Source organism: Musa acuminata, chromosome BXJ2-4 (assembly GCF_036884655.1).
Source record: "Musa acuminata AAA Group cultivar baxijiao chromosome BXJ2-4, Cavendish_Baxijiao_AAA, whole genome shotgun sequence".
NCBI lineage: Eukaryota > Viridiplantae > Streptophyta > Magnoliopsida > Zingiberales > Musaceae > Musa > Musa acuminata.
Window position 1 is genome coordinate 36902371 of NC_088341.1, and position 16793 is coordinate 36919163.

The window sequence follows — 16793 nt, forward strand, 5'->3', positions numbered from 1 at the left end:
CAATTTGAGGGTAATGCATGGATCGATAAGCAGTATTTCCCATAGAGCTCAATGAGGTAATAGCCAAGTTTATACACGAAAAGAGAAAGAGAAAGAGAAGACAATGGATGATCTTAAGCAAATGCGACAAAGCCTATACAATGTAGATATATAGTGAAGCTCATCGTATTCATAGCTGTCGTATCATATAGAATATTATGGTAAAAAATAATATGATAACAATTGGTTATACTTTTTCGAACAATGGTATAATAATTGATCTTATGATATGAAACAGTAAATCAGTGATGAAAATAGAAGTTCTAATATTCTTCATGCTCTACACTAATACATGCCACAATCGTCTTTACCTTAGTAGCTAGCTTGGACATATGTGATTCACAATGATTAGACTACGATCATTATCACATTGATATACTAATGACATACGATGTATCAGTATACTATATCAGAAAATCATTTTCAAAATTGATTCTAACAAATATATCAAATTGATATAGATATATATATGATCGAAGATATTTTTACCATATCCTCAATCTTATATTGCAAAGACATTTTTACCTTGTCAATTCCCTTCATATCGAGTATGCTAAACGCTGAAAGGGCAAGCATTGCCTTGTAATAGAGATTTTTAAATTAATGAAGCCAATCCAAAACAGTATAAGCTAATTCTTGAAAGGTTGTGGAATTGTGATTGTCTAGTAATGGGTTGATGGCATGTTTAAAGGAATTAAGTACCCACCAAAATGCAAGAAAAAGAGAAAAATTGTAGGCAACAAAATGCACCTTAAAGTGAAGTGAAGACTAATCCATCTATAGTATCGAAAACATAGATAATGTGATGGCCTATGATAAACATAAAAATACTTATTATGTTTTACATCTCTGTGAGCATACCAAAGTTTGCCCAAATATCAATGTTTCATGCATATAGTTGTTGCCCAGGCTAGCATTTGTGATATTTACATTAAAGGGATGATGCTAAACAGAAAACTAGATAGCTATATGACAGATACTTAATGGATGAACATATTAAGCCAAAAATGACTCTGGTAATGTGTCTGCTGGCAACTACTTCACCAAAAGGGCAGCAAATCTTCCAAACTCATCATTGCATTTACAATCCTCCAAGGGGTTCCATGCATTAGTAAAGACCAACACAGGAAGCAAGAAATATAATTCCAAGAATCACCATTGTGCAACCAAGCACTTCAAAGTGGGAAACCTCATAATGGCAACATAAGAATCCTTATATATGTTGAAGTATTTTGCAGATACTAAGTGGAGTTAAGAAATTCTCAACAAACTTATAGATAATTTCACACCATTAAACGTATTTAACATCACCATGAATCCCCATTGAACATTCCACTTTCCGAAAATTCTTGAGCAATGTGATCCATTTCTGGCAAATCCATGTTCTGAGGCAAGTCAGGCCTTGAACTAAGACTGTTGCCACTGTTATGGATGGGGTTGCCAGCAGTGGCAGCAGATTTGAAACAGTTACTTCTGCTTGAAACAGCCCCTGTGCCATTATTAGGAAAGTTTGAGGGCATATTTTGCATCTCAATCCCACTTCTGATTGATCCACTGATACCACCTCCAATTGCATCTCGAGCTGCCAAATTAGCATTTGCATTGGAAGCAATAAGAGATTGTTGTGGTGCTGCCTTGTTGTTATTCATCATCTCTTGCAGCAGCTGCTGAATTATATGTTGCTGCATGTGTTGGTTCACCTGGGAGGTTTGCACACTGTTCTGCTGGGGCAAGCAACCATCCAATGTAGGTTGCTGCTGCTGTTGCCCAGATAAATTATTGGCAGATGCATTTGTTATAATTGATGATGAACCCTGAAATTGCTGTGCATGTTTGGAGGCACACAAAGAACTCGAAGCATCCTGTTGAAGCAAATTGTGCTTCAAGTTCAGAGAATTTCTCAGCATATTCTGGTAGCTGTTTAGTGCATGGACACTTTGCTGGCTGCCGTTAACAACTTGGTTAGCTGCTATATTGTTGTTCATGTAACTGTTTAACCCTGGATGGATGCCAATTACTTTGCTTACGGCACTCTGATCACCTGGCAGACTATTATAACTCATCAGCTGCTCCGTCTCCAGCTTTTGTTTTTGGAGCTTTGCTGAAGCCTGCCTTGTATAGTTCTTCAAACTCTCTGTAGAAAATGTTTACTTACATTTTAGAACCAACTAATACTAGCTATTTTACAGTAATTTCCTTAGCTGAGACTCAATTCAGGAAATACAAGCAAATACAAAGACTCATTATATCAAGCTCAAACATTTAAAGCAATTATTCAGGCTTACATAAAATTTAAATCATAATAACTCAAAAATCGAAATAAAGCATAATAAAGGAAAGGACAGATCACTCTTAAACAATTAAACCTAATAATAACACATGACAATGGGGCACGTGCACACGTGTGACATATGTCATAAAACAAAGATAAAACTTGCAACTTCAAGGTCATTTATTGCTAGATATCTTGGGTGAAGCTAACAAAATTGCTAAATATGATTATGTTTGATAGAATATTTGTTAAGATGAAGATTTTAAATATGGTCAGTATTCATTTTTTTGGGTTATTTCTTTCAGCAATACCAGCTAAAATGGGCTAACTGACCTATCAACTTTATTTGGCCGAAACCACTAGCTAGCATGGTGCATGTGAGGAATAGCCTAGTGGTGGTTTCATGCCGTGACGAGTCCTCTGACTCCATCCATGGGTAGTCCCTTCATACTCGAGCTCCCTCACCATGCCCAAATATTAGGTCAGCTTTGATACCAAATGTCACGACCCGAGCCTGATGAGCTAACTAGCCTATCAATTTCGTTTGACCCAAACCACTGGCCAAAATGCTTAAGTTGAAGTTGATAGTAGTACACTCATCAGATCCCTTATAAGTCAATCTTAATCTTGTCCACTTTCGATATGGGACTAATCGAGGGTGTTACAATAGTTCAAGGTCTTAGAAACGGTATTGGACCAAGACTTTAAACCTTGATTAAGACTGTTTACTTGGTAACATACATAACGCTAATGGCCTTTCAAAATATATAATTTTGATGTTCGAATGCTGATGCTTTAGCATGAAATGCAGTATGAACATTACCCTGGATTGAGAATGTTTCAGCCAGAAAGATACATCTGTGAAGCAGAACAAGTGACAACTCAAGGCAAACTAGCTAAGAAAAATAAAAAGATAATCTATTAGATCCTATCTTTATACCTATTGGTCCAATCTTCTGCTCCTGGCTAAAATCAATCAAGTCCTTCATGCTACTGACAACCTCAGATATCTGAGAAAGCAAATGAACAATCAACAACTTTATGGAAAAATTAAAAGGAACACTATCACAAGTCGATTTCTGAACAAAACATAGAGCACCAAAATTACTTCTCAATTACCTGCAAGCACCGAACATATCTTTTGGAGAATCCTAAGTCATTCAATGATTGCAAGTCCAAATTTCTTGCTAGCTGACGACCTGCTGTTGAAAACCTATAAAAGAAGATGCATCACATGGTAAGCTTACACATTTTATTTTAAGAAAACTATATATCACAATTAAATGAGCATGCTCAGAGATAGAAATAAAGCATCACATGGCATCATTTTATCAAACAAAAAAGTTAGCAGACATATCCTGACGTCACAACAGGAACCATCTTACGACATAGAGACAAAAAAAGGCACCTCCACTAGTACTAGATGCTCCAAGAAATTGATTTTTCGCAATGTACATAAGTGACTTGTGGAAGAGTAATAAATAGCAAACTGAATATTTCAAGGATAATCTCTATTTAAATTTTAGGCCAAAATTTGGTATCATGTCCCATCATTGTGTTCATCCAACACATCTTATCATTCAAGAGTCATGGATTTTAACATCACGAATCATGAAACCACCAATATTATGACATGTTATATTGATCATGAAAACTAAAGATGTCTGAGCCTATAATTCATCTCGTATTAAGTATCAACAAAAATATTATAAGTCATCCACACATTTAACCAAGTGAAAATTATCAAGTAACAATCTATCTAGAATCCATAGATGTTGATTACTTAATGGTTGTATCAAGGTTCGTTGTACTGCCCAATATGATATGGTATGGGTGGTATGTACCGGTTTGATGGGTGACCGACAAACGGACAACCTTGTACCGGACGGTTAAGTGTTAGGTACCCTACATCGAGTAATACAGGTTCTATATCTGGCGATTCGATCAAAACTCGATTGTTACCAACCTGCACCAATCAATAATGTTGGATTTCGATCGATACTGATTAAGGGCTGAGATTTACCTATTTCCAATAGTCAATTTAACCGCTGGAATCAGTTCAAAGGGTTTTTAAACCCTTTCCTCTCTCCTCTTTCAACCTTTTTCTCTCTCTTAAACTCATGCTCACTCATGTCTCCCACTCATTCTCACATTTTCACACTCTTAAACTCAAGCGATGCTGCGATTTGTGAATTGGATCAAATTTAGACTCATTTGGAGGATTAACATTTAAGTTAATGGATGACCACTCTAATCAAGAGGTATGTATTCTCTTTCTAGATTTTTGTTGATTTATGAGATGATTAACCCTATTATATGAGGTTAGTGTCTATTATGTTGTTTGACATATTTATGATCATAGAGTTAGGTTAATCAGAGAGTAATTAAAGCTTTTAATGATGTGATTAGTCTGTTTAGTACTGACTTAATCAAAATTAGACATATACTTGGTGAAATATTTGTATTTACTGCATATTAGGGTAAGTTACATGTTTAAGATGGTTTATGAGATTTAAATAGATTCTCATTAAGGTTTTTAATATTATGATTAATGGTTTTAATGATGATTTCATCAAAATTTGATCCACGTTGGGTCAATTCAATGTAATTAATTCGTATTAGGATGTTTGACATATTTATAGTGGTAAAAGAGGGCCAATTAGGGAGTAATTATGTTGATGATGTGATTAGTAGATTTAATAAATTTTTTTTTATAATTTGACCAATATTAGGTTAATTCTATGTATTTAATGCCTATTAGGATGTTTGACATGCTTATAGTGGTAAAAGTGGACTAATTAGGAAGTAATAGATTTTTTTAATGTTGTGATTAGTAGATTTAATGATGATTTCATCATAAGTTGATCAATATTAGGTTAATTCTATGTATTTAATGCCTATTAGGATATTTGTCATGTTTATAATGGTAAAAGAAGGATAATTAGAGAGATATTAGAATTTTTAATGTTGTGATTAGTGTATTTAATGATGATTTCATCCTAATTTGACCAATATTAGGTCAATTCTATGTATTTAATGCCTATTGGGGTGTTTATCCTGTTTATAGTGGTAAAACAGGGCTAATTAGGGAGTAATTATGTTTTTTTAATACTGTGACTAGCGGATTTAATAATAAATTTAGCATATTTTAACCTATATTTGATCAATTATATGTATTTAATGCCTATTAGGATGATTGATATGTTTATTGTAGCAAACTATGGTTCATTACATATAATCACAACTTATTATTTCTGATTCAACAAAAATTAAGGCTAATCGCAACTTGTAAATTTGATAAATTTTTGTAGCAATATGATTCCAAAGTAACAAGCACATGATGATGCTTGGGTATGGTATCAGAGTATGGTATCTTCAATCCAAGAGGCTGGCACAGGGATTGAACCTCCAACGCCGAAGAAGATACATGACGTTTATTTAGATGAGAATGTGATAGAACAGAAGGATTGAATCAAATCCTTCAAGAAGCGATGGGATGATTATGAGGTGACACTGATATGTGATAGTTAGACAGGGCCTACAAGAATAAGCATCATCAACTTTCTTGTGTATTGCAACAGAAAGGTCATATTTCATAAGTCGGTTAATGCTCCCGATAAAATTCAAGATGCAAGCTAGATTGAGAACCTAATGGACAGTGTGGTAGAGGAGATCGAGCTATAGTACCTTATCCAGATTGTCACAGACAATGGAACTAATTTTAAGAAGACCGATTGACAATTGATTGAAATAAGGAAAACATTGTTTTGGACTCAATGTGCAACTCATTGCATGGATCTTATGTTGAAGGATATTGGTGAGTTACCATTAGTAAGAAAATGTGTGGCAACAGCATAATCGATGACAAGATTTATATACAACCATCATTGGGTCCACTCGATATAGAAATATACAAATGATAAGATACTCCAACTCACATCACTTAGTTTACTATAAATTTTATCGTCTTAAATCAATCCAGCATAAGAGATAGGGTCACAAGGCAATGGTCACATCATAGGAATGGTCAGATTTAGTATATTCAAAATCGAGTGATGGAAAAAAAGTAAAAAAGATAATTCTTTCTTCTAGATTTTGGAAGGTCGTGAATGAAATTATAAAAGGAGTGGAGCTACTTTATGTTATCCTCCGTAAGGTCGATATGGAGAAGCATCTGCAATGCCTCATCTTAGACATACATTGCATACAACAAAAGAGGGGTCAAGAAAGCATTTGTTGATGATTTTAAGGCTGATCAATACTTACATATCATCGACCATAGGATCGAAGTTTATATGGACCAAGACATCCATAATGAATGTAAATTCATATTAAGAGTTACTTATAAAATAAATTTCAATATTCAAAATTTTTTTACAAACAAAATCATTTGTCTTACAACATATTATCTAAATCTGACCATCCAATTTCGGTATAATCTTAGTACACGATCAGATTTAATGTCGGCATGAAGGAATGTTATATACCGACTATTGCCAAAAAGTGTCGATGTAGTAAATGCTATTACGAACGGCCAACTATTCCAAGAAACTATCGATTCATTCTTTAACGTCTGGTAAGGGAAAGTTACACACATATTGATTATAAATTAAAATTATCACTAATGATTTGTTATGCGAATAAAGTCATTTATATCTTTTTACAATCGAGTGGTGGCTACAATTAGGAGGGTCCGCACCCAATTTAAGGTTACGATTTGTGTACCTCCACAGATGACAACATTAAGTGGCTACGAATGTAATTGGTCAACGGTCGCATTGATTCGCATAAAGATCTACAACAAACTATCATATAGATAGTTAGAGAAACTAGTATATGTCTACTACAAAATACGGCTAAGGTTGTGGTGTGTGGACCTGGACAAGGAGCCAGAGAAACTAAAAATTAATCCCATCGACCTCGAATACTACAATGAAGATTCGCAGCCAATGTTGGAATGGGTCGAAGTGAACTAAGATGATCATTTACTTAATATGATGAGAGATCCTCCACGTCCTTTGCGTTTTATCACTGAGGCAATAGAAGGAGGAATATCTCTAGTAGAAAGAAGTTCCCCTCAGTCAAAACATGACGAAAGGAGCCGGACAACCACGAGTCAGACTACTCGAGGTCATGACACCCAACCAAAACAATCATCCACCTAGTGTGTAAAGGCATAGGGAAAGGCTAAGTATCTGCCACACCATTGGAAATAATTGAGTTAGGCGACGAGATAACTTCTCAATCATACCAGCAACCCGCTCGATCCATAAACATAGCAGTGACGTAGATGGCAGTGACTTAACTGACGATGGTGACGACACTTGGGAGTCGATGGTTCCGTCTAATCAGCTTCAGGGTGGCATATGGACCAAGTAGTATTTTATGCATGCCAACCAAGACTCATATCAGTGATTTAAAAAGTGCTAGGCGCCAAATGGCGCCAAGGTCCAAAAACGCCCGAGGCGTTAGGCACTCGCCCGAGCGAAGCGAGGCGCTAAAATATAAAAATATATAATATAATTAATAAATATAATTATTTAAAATTTTAAATAAAAATATGCTATTAAATTAAGAAAATCTAAGATATAAAATTAACAATATTAAGAAACCTAGCAATAATTTCAAATAAATAAAAATTAACAGTATTAAAATCAAAATAATATATTATTAATCTATTAATAGTATTGAAAATTAATTATTTTAAATAAACTTAATAATATTAACAGTATACGTATACTGTTAAAAGGAAGTGTAAAGGGGTGCTGAGCCTGTTAACTGAGAAAAGAGGAAGCGGCAGTGGCGAGCGGCGACAGCGGCAGCGGGAGTGGCGAGCAGTGGGAGGCGCGAGCGGCGACAGCAGCAGCGACAGCGGCGAGCAGCGGAAGCAGGAGCGGGAGCAGTGCAGGAGCAGGAGCGGCGAGCAGTGGGAGGCGCGAGCGGCGATAGCGATAGCGACAGCGGGAGCAGGAGCGGCGAGCAACGGGAGGCGCGAGTGACGACAGAGGCAGCGTTTGCGAGCAGCGACAGCGGCGAGCAGCGGGAGCGGGAGCAGGAGCGGCGAGCAGCGGGAGGCGCGAGCGACGACAGAGGCAGCATCTGAGAGCAACGACAGCAGCGAGCAGCGGCAGCGGGAGCAGGAGCGGCGAGCAGCGACAGCGGTGAGCGGCGACAACGGAAGCGTTTGCGAGCAGCGAGATCGGGATCGGGAGCGGCAGCGGCAGCGACGAGGGTTAGGGTTGGGTTCTCACTTAAATCGATTTTAGTTGGTTCGATTGAACCAACTAACCATCAGAGACCGAACCAGGATCGAACCAGACCTAAAATCCTGGTTCGGTCGCCTTTGTTAACCCAGGCGCTCGCCCGAAGCGCCCAGCGTCTGGGCTCGGGCGAGCGCCTGTTTGAAGCGCGCCGCCTGGGAGATTAGCGAGGCGCTCGGGCCTTTAGAATATTTTTGATGAAATTATAATAAATTTACATTTAACTCCAAATTAAGAACTCTAATATAAGATTTTTTCCTATTTTTTAGATATTTTATGAGGTTTCTTTGGGCTTTTCTCTATGCCATCAGCATGCCTCGCCGTACCAACACTCAGCACACCAATATGGGGTGGCACGTGCCGTGCCGCTGGCTGGTCGACACACTAGCTTAGACTAGTAAGTCACGTTATATAAATGATGTTTAGATAATTTTCTTTTATGTGTGGCATGTGATGGCTCAATACAATGATTTATCATGAAACAGAACCTAGATATAAAGTATTTAGATAATCAAACACATCGACAAACCAACTAAAATATAGTACCCAATGCCAAAAGGAAGAACTGAGGACAAACTAATCAAGCACAAAAAAGTACCAATAGTTTTTTGTATCAAAATAAGCTAAAACAAAGAATAAAATAATCAGATCATTGTGTAACAGTAACTGCAGAAAGCACATCACAAAGCCAAGGGTCATGAGCATGCGTCAACACTGTGAATGTCTATCTTTTACCAACTAAACAAAGGGAGCCTGTTTTCTGTTTATTGTTTCAAAACTATATGAGAAATTGTGACTGTTCTAGTTTTAACTAGTTCATGCAAAACAGATTCACAAATGCCACTTTCAGATGTCATATCAGTTTGGAACTAGTATGTATCTCATTGAAATCAGAAACTAAGTGGGTAGACCTCAACAGTCCAAGTTTTATAACATATTCTTTTCCACTTTCCATTAGGATTTAGCTTGCAGATAGCATTGAAGCATCAAATAAGAAATACAAGAGATTATATATATATGTATGTATGTATATATATATGTATATATATATATATATATATATATATGTCTATAATTGTATATATATATATATATATATATATATATATATATATATATATATATATATATATATATATATAGTTTTGCCATTAACTATTATACTAAACAAGGAAGTATCATCTGCATCTGTGTCAATCTGCTCTTGCAATGTAAATTTAACCACCAGACACCTACCACTTCCCGGACTATCCCTAGAAAGAACCTAATCGAGCCACTAGACCTTCCTTTGTCTGCTCAGAAGCCAACCTACATTTTCCAATAACAGAATTTCAACTTTTCGATGTTCCAGGTCAAAGGATTACACAATTAGGATAAAGTTGATAGGAAATCCAATGGGAATGATCACCATATTGTCTCATTTCGTATGATTTCCCTAGAGAACTAGCACATTTAGTAGCAGAAATTTGGTCCAAAACTTTCAACAAATTGGATAAGTTTCACAACTAAACAAATTAATACTGGAAGTCCATCTCAATGATCTCACAGAAACTTCAATGTGATCCAAAGCACTATTTCTATTTTTAAAAAAGTCTTTCTTTTCTTGATTGTGTACACTTTGGACATTCCTACATATCACCACGTTCAACAACCAAGAGAATCAAAGAAAACTAAATAATAACTTCAGAATACAATGACTTGAATTGAATACAACAAATTTGTAAGGTTGTCATTTCAAGTCTAGAAAATCATCAAACAAACCGTGCTCATAGCCCTAAACATCCATTCTTTCATAATAAATCAACCCATATATTTTATTTTGTTTTCTATCATATCTTATTCACTCTTAGTGTTTCACTTGGATAACTAGAGTTCCAAATGAAAAGAGTTTCCGAATTATAAACTCAGCCATTATGTACATCTGACCAGTATTAGAAAATCTTTTTTATATTAGAAACTTAGACCTGCCAGTGCATTTTAGTACTGATGCCACCTCAACCTTAAACAATGGCCTTTACAGAAGAACTTTTTCTAAGATCTTTTGTTAATGTAATCAGTTTATTTAGTCATTTAGTGATTGAGAAGATGAGAGACTTGAACTTGAAAGAGATAGAGCATCAGAATTAGTAAGGGTTCCGAAATTGGCAATCACAGGTGTAAAAAGCTTGTCAGAATTAGTTGCTTGAGAGCTCCACCCATCCATGTGTTTGAAAAATCAGATGTTTCAAAATCAAAAGTAGTGGGTCCACTCAAGACAAGGTAAAGTTCAGTTAACCACCCAAATTTCAACCTTATTTATTCATCTTTTTGAATAAGATCAAGATTCAAGGCAAGATACTAACATATGCACACCAGGCCTCTAACGCTAAAAGATAAAAGATTATGCATATGATGAACATTTGACAATCTTGAGTTTTAGATACTAAGTTCAGAAAATGACAGAGGATTTAGTCATTCACACATGACAATGACACTAACTACATTATCTGAAGATATTCACAAGCAGATATTTCAAATGCATTACATTATCACAAGAAGGCTAGAGTATTGAGTCTTTTCATGATTCATCAGACAATGCAAATATACTCTGAGAAATAGGAACAAATATGTCCGTATCACCACCTAAACTGCTCAAAGTTTCAATAAAAAAATTCCGACGGACAGAAATCAGTTTCTGTCCAGAAATGTGTGCTAAAATTTGCTCCACTGTAACCAACCTTCATGACATAGCAGCCATCTTTAAAGTGCTTTTCATGCAACCATTATACAAACCAAGTGTTCTAAGTAATCTAAGATATGGGCTTACAATCAATGAATAAAGAATATTTTAGTTTGAAAATTTAAATATACAAAAGGTTTGAGTGTGTCCTACAAACAAGATGGCATAAATACGTTTACTCACATATTGCAGCTTGTTTGCAAATCTTGATGTGAAACTCCAGCCGTATTATTCTCAGACACAGCTGCTTGATATTTTTGAGCAACTTGCAATAGTTGGTTAACCTAAGAAGCATTCATAACAAAATGAATCCCATAACATGATCAAATTAATATATAGTAGTATGTATTTGTGTAACATATATCCAGACTCACAATTTACATGTATAAAATAAAATATTAATATTAGACTCACATATGTGCTAATATTAGATTCAAGAACCAAGTGGGATGGATACAATATTTTTGTTTTTCACATTGCCGTCATGATTATATCAGCATTCTTTTACAAAGAAAATCCTTGCGCCAAGTGCCAACTATATGGCAATATAATTGCATAAAAAGTCTTTTAGGTTAGCAAAAGATGAAATTATAAAAGATTCATCAAGCAGAGACATAATTAAGAGCATAAAGAAGAACACGAATCTAATAGATTATGTAATGAATTGGTGCCAAGCATCTGTCCTAACATTAAGAGGCTCTCTGAGCTGTTAGTGACAACAATATAATGACCTAATTAATTTAAAAAATGGTGATAGTTCTTGAACCCTAAAATTTTATAGGCATTATCAATAAGCAGAATTGGCATGGTCTTAGAGAATGAAACTATTGATTATCTAACTGAATTTTTTTTAGTTGGCCAGCGAGCACTTAAAAAGAATCCATCCATTACAAAGAAAAAAGAATATGTTCTTGAAGAAAAGCAGTGACATCCTAGTGAAATCAGAACCTAAAAGGAATGGCAGAAGCTACTGTATCACATAACATCAATTAATTATTTAAATTTCATCAGGTCATTATATGTAATCTATAAAGTTAAGAGCATAAATTTGGCTGTCTACCATAGTTACTCCTTCAGTTCATTCTTAATATATTTAAGAACTTCCCAGAGCAGACATAGTCACAAATAAACCAAATACCTGAGGTGCTAGCAATCTACGAGGAAGAAACTCTTCATGCTGTCGAGCACAAAATTCCCAAAATAATATCTGAACCATAAACCAAAAGTATGAATTAGTTTACAACAATAATCTGTAACAATGAAACAATAAGCAAGATTCCGTTTATAAGAAAGAAAGGTAGTAGTTCATTCAACTAGGAACCTTCAGTTCTGGTGTGAATATTATTCGGAGTTGTCCATGGCGAACAATACGTAGATGCTCATAGACACTTTCTTGAACAGCTTTTTCATACTTCAATACCATAGCTCCAGAGGACAATCGGCACTCATGAGGCATGTCAAGAAACAAGTTTTCATCAATTACACCACGGTCAAATTTAATTTGAAAAAGCCGAGGAAGTGCTTCAAAAGTAGCCTCTGCAAAAAGGCATAAAGGACAACAACTTAGAAAATCGATCACAAGTAGTAGACTTGCAAAGAAATAAAGATTGATGAAATCATATGAAAGAAGTATTTCTGTAACAATACATTATCATATAGATAAAGTTGTACATATATTGTTCACAGAGAATGTAGATAGGTGAGCTATATTACATGTTTTGCAGGACAAATTTTCAAGTCACTCAAATTCTGGGAGCAACCAATAGGAGCCAAGAGAGAAGCCAAAATTGCATGCACATGTCTTACTGATTGGGAAGTTTTAATTGAGAAAATAAATTACAAAAGTACAATTTGATGCCTAATATCTAAATTGTGGTAAGCGTTACAGTAATCATACAATAGATCTAGTAGCATTGCTGCAGTACAGAAACTGTTGCTCCTCATATATTCTATGAATCAAGAGAGAAGCCTCGCAGGACAACACATTGAAGTCTACATAATATTGTTTAACTTAATCTTTTTTAACTTTCCAAATTTTATACAAATTGAATCATGATGTTGAGTTTGCTGAGCCTTATTCCAATGCCAATAGTACAAAGATCCTAATATTAATGCAAGAGTTGTTGTGATAACACAACATTTCGAATATCATTGGCTTGCACCTGCTGGTACAGACTCTGACACACTTGTCAGCCAGTTATCAGCATGATACATGCTGATGCAAATTAAATCCATTGTTGACAAGTTCACTGAAAAAATGCCATACAACTTCCTATCTATAAGAATAAAAGAAACATTTACTCCTCAACAGGAACCACTCAGTTAAAGGTCCCTAACAAAACAACCAAAAGAGCAAGTCTTTAAGACTTCCAGAAATTTACAATTGCATAATATAAAGAGTAAATGAACATCCTGAAGTTTTATCATATAAATTTGCCTTTGAATGAATTTTGGACACAAAGAAGATTATGACATAAAATAAATCAGAAAACTTGATTTCCCTAGTATGTCACTGTATTACGTCAAACAATAAGAAAAAAATAATCTGTATACAAGCTGTGAAGTTTGATACTATGATTTTTTTCATAATATTGTCAGCACAAGGAACGTGAATCCTCGACCAAGTCCCACGCTTGGCTTGGCCAATATAGAGACTAAGTCAGATGATCTTTCTTTAAAACAATATCCAAATCTCTCCTCTTACTATACTACTGAGACAGACACATTATGCATAAGCTCAACCTTATACACCATAACTAAAGTAACCACCTCTAGCAAAATATGAGATGAACCACCTCTCACTAAGAAGGGGAAGAAACAGTCACGAGAAAGCATGTGCAATAATAAGCACATGAATTCAAAGCAGTGAAATTGTATATTAAGGTGAGGTAAATTTCAAAGGCAAAGAAGCTACCCTACTAACAGAATAAATACAGATGATTCTACTAACCAAATCCTTTTCCAGATTTCGAACCACAAATGTCGCACTGCCATGCATCCTGAAACAAGCAAAGAATGTGCAAGAAATATATAAAAAGGGTAAGATAGCCTTGTCATGCTAAGATATACATAACAATATAAGCATATTTTCTTTGAAAAAAATATATGGTTTTCTTTTTTTTTCAGTTACAAAATGATATTTTTTCAGATGGAAGTTCATCCAATGATCAGAATTGTACAAATTCAAGAAACTTTTAGAAAGCTGATATGTCGAATAACAATGGATAGAAAACATTATAGATAGAATAGACAACAGAATTGTATACACTAGAGCAGGTGGCTTTAAGACACACCATTGATGCAATTACAAAGCTTACATTTATAGAGAAAATAATCTGGTCCTTCAATGGGAGAAAAGCATGGTGTTTATGGAGTATGAAAAACCAAGATGATAAAAAAATGAATGCCATCAATCTTCTCCTTCTGGTTGAGTAGTGAGCCACCAGGAACAATACAACCAAAACCCTACTTTCACATCACATTCTAAATGTCAATCTAGATGTTGTTTTAATTTGCTCTAACTATTTCTATGCATTTTTTATGCATTTGCAAGCAGGCAGTCAGATAAGTGTTTTTCCTGCCCATGTAGATAAACATGCATATGTTGATTCTGGGATGTCAAGCTCTCGACAAAATACACAATAACAACCATTGAGTTGAAGATGTATGAAATACAAGAAACACTTACCACAGCCAACTGTGGGAATACACCAAGGGCATGATTGCCCATATTATCATACAAGGACAAACACCACCGTTTCTTAGCTCGTACTGCAAAATACTCAGCCACAAACTTCCTCCAGTATAATATAGAATTATTCTGCAAAGAGAAGAACTTTGTTAGGACACCTCGAAAAATGTGACAATGATATGAGTGTCAATCATGTGAACATATCGAATCGCAGTGCATATGCAAGAATCAGCTCACAGGTGACCGATGACGCTGGTGATACAAATATTGCATAAGCCTGCGAGAACATATTCCATTATCAAAGGGGCGCTTAACAGGAGTAACTGGCTGAAGAGTCTGAGGTTGCACATGGTGCCACAATTGCTGTTGCTGCTGCAAGTTGATAGGGGCTTGTTGCATCTGAGAAAAGGATTGAATTATCTGCTGCTGCTGCTGCTGCTGCTGATGTTGCATTAGTCTCTGCTGTTGCAAATAAGCATGCAGCTGTGGGTTTTGCTGGCCCTGCAGCTGCATAGGGTCATGTCTCTGCATAAGCTGTTGAACCAACTGCTTCTGCAGGATATCCTCTTGCCTTATATCAAGCTGCATTTTTTTCTGAGCATTCATTATATTTGGGGTTTCCCGTTGTGTTAACTGGGATGTTGCTGTTGAGAGCCCTTGTTTTCTCACGTGCTCTTGGAGAGGGCTCTGCTGCACAATGGAGCAACCATCCATCACCGAAGAACCCGAGATGTTGGAGGAGAAGGACATGGGCGAGGCAGGGATACGCATATATGACTCGTTGTTGAAGCTGGTGCTTCTTTGCAACTGAGCACCACCAGAGAGTGTTGAGTTGGCGTCAGTGACGAGGGAGCTGGCACCAACGCTTGGACCGGAGGAGTTTCCCCTGCTGTTGAGTATTTGGTTCATGTCACCAGAAGCCGGTCCAAAACCAGAGCAGTCGTTCCCTGACATGGAGCTCACAGGAGCAGGGTTCTGGCCACCATCGCCCTGGAAGAAGATGCCAGAGGCGGAGGAAGATTGGGACGGACCTCCACCTCCAGCGGTGACCCGCGAAGGAGCCACTGGGGGAGTGGGACCCAACTGGCGGGTGGAATCCAAGCACCTATCCAGCGCCAGCCCTCTCTTGAACAGCCCTCAGTAGAAGAAATCGGAACGTAATCGCCGCAGATTCAACAAAATACCCACCTTTCTTGCTGCCAATTGCATCCAAACGTAGTAGATCGAACTTGAAAGTAATCAACACCAAATGCAGATAAACCGCTATGAGACCAAATCAAATAGTCAAATACTAATAACCACAATCGCAACTTTCACGAAGAAAGCAACGCAATTGAACGTATTGCGCCTTAATTATCACATAACAAGATCACGAGGAGGAAAATAAGGCATAAACCCTAATTTCTTCCCGTGCGAGTGAGCGATAAAGAAATCCAACAGGCCTTGACAACGCCCCGATCAGAAATTTATCACAACAATTCACCCCTGGCGAACTGGAATATGTATCATCTCAAAGCATAAGAAAAAACGACACTTTTGATGAATAATCGAAGAAAAGACGGAAAATCTTGGAAGAGATTCTTCAAACAAAGTAAGTAAAGCAACGAGCTGGCTACAGCGCTTACCCTTCGAACCCCAACCAGCATCCACTGACAAGAAAATATCTGAAAGACCGAAGGGATCAACAGTGACGCTTCGGTGCTTCTCTTCCTCTCTCGCCCCTTTCTCGCGGCGGCGCCGACCGACGAGCGGGTCTATTTATCCGTCGCGGGAACTAGAAGAGGGTGGTGACCAGTGGGCAACCATAGTTAA

General features: G+C 36.6%; 1 protein-coding gene across 4 annotated transcripts; it reads right to left on the bottom strand.

The window, feature by feature from the left end:
* Nucleotides 1-1165: 1165 nt before the first annotated feature.
* On the bottom strand, nucleotides 1166-16764 carry LOC135610638 (probable transcriptional regulator SLK2). 4 transcript variants are annotated; one of them, XM_065105410.1, is made up of 10 exons: nucleotides 16607-16764; nucleotides 15219-16244; nucleotides 14979-15110; nucleotides 14241-14289; nucleotides 12612-12826; nucleotides 12429-12497; nucleotides 11474-11574; nucleotides 3431-3524; nucleotides 3252-3321; nucleotides 1166-2173 (listed from the first exon to the last, which is right to left on the bottom strand). In XM_065105410.1, exons 2-10 carry the CDS (start codon nucleotides 15933-15935, stop codon nucleotides 1347-1349), a joined length of 2274 nt encoding a protein of 757 aa, XP_064961482.1. In that variant the 5' UTR covers nucleotides 15936-16244; nucleotides 16607-16764; the 3' UTR covers nucleotides 1166-1346. The 4 variants fall into 4 exon arrangements, with proteins under 4 accessions (XP_064961482.1, XP_064961485.1, XP_064961484.1 ...); XM_065105413.1 differs by having other exon boundaries at nucleotides 15219-16177; nucleotides 16607-16759; XM_065105412.1 differs by having other exon boundaries at nucleotides 15219-16209; nucleotides 16607-16756.
* Nucleotides 16765-16793: the final 29 nt, after the last annotated feature.

Coding starts and splice junctions, on each gene's coding strand:
- LOC135610638 (XM_065105410.1), bottom strand. CDS start 15,935: ATGTCAGGGAACGACTGCTCTGGTTTTGGACCGGCTTCTGGTGACATG. Junction 14,290..14,978: donor TATTCCCACAGTTGGCTGTG/GTAAGTGTTTCT, acceptor TGCTTGTTTCAG/GATGCATGGCAGTGCGACAT. Junction 3,322..3,430: donor GATATGTTCGGTGCTTGCAG/GTAATTGAGAAG, acceptor TTGCTTTCTCAG/ATATCTGAGGTTGTCAGTAG.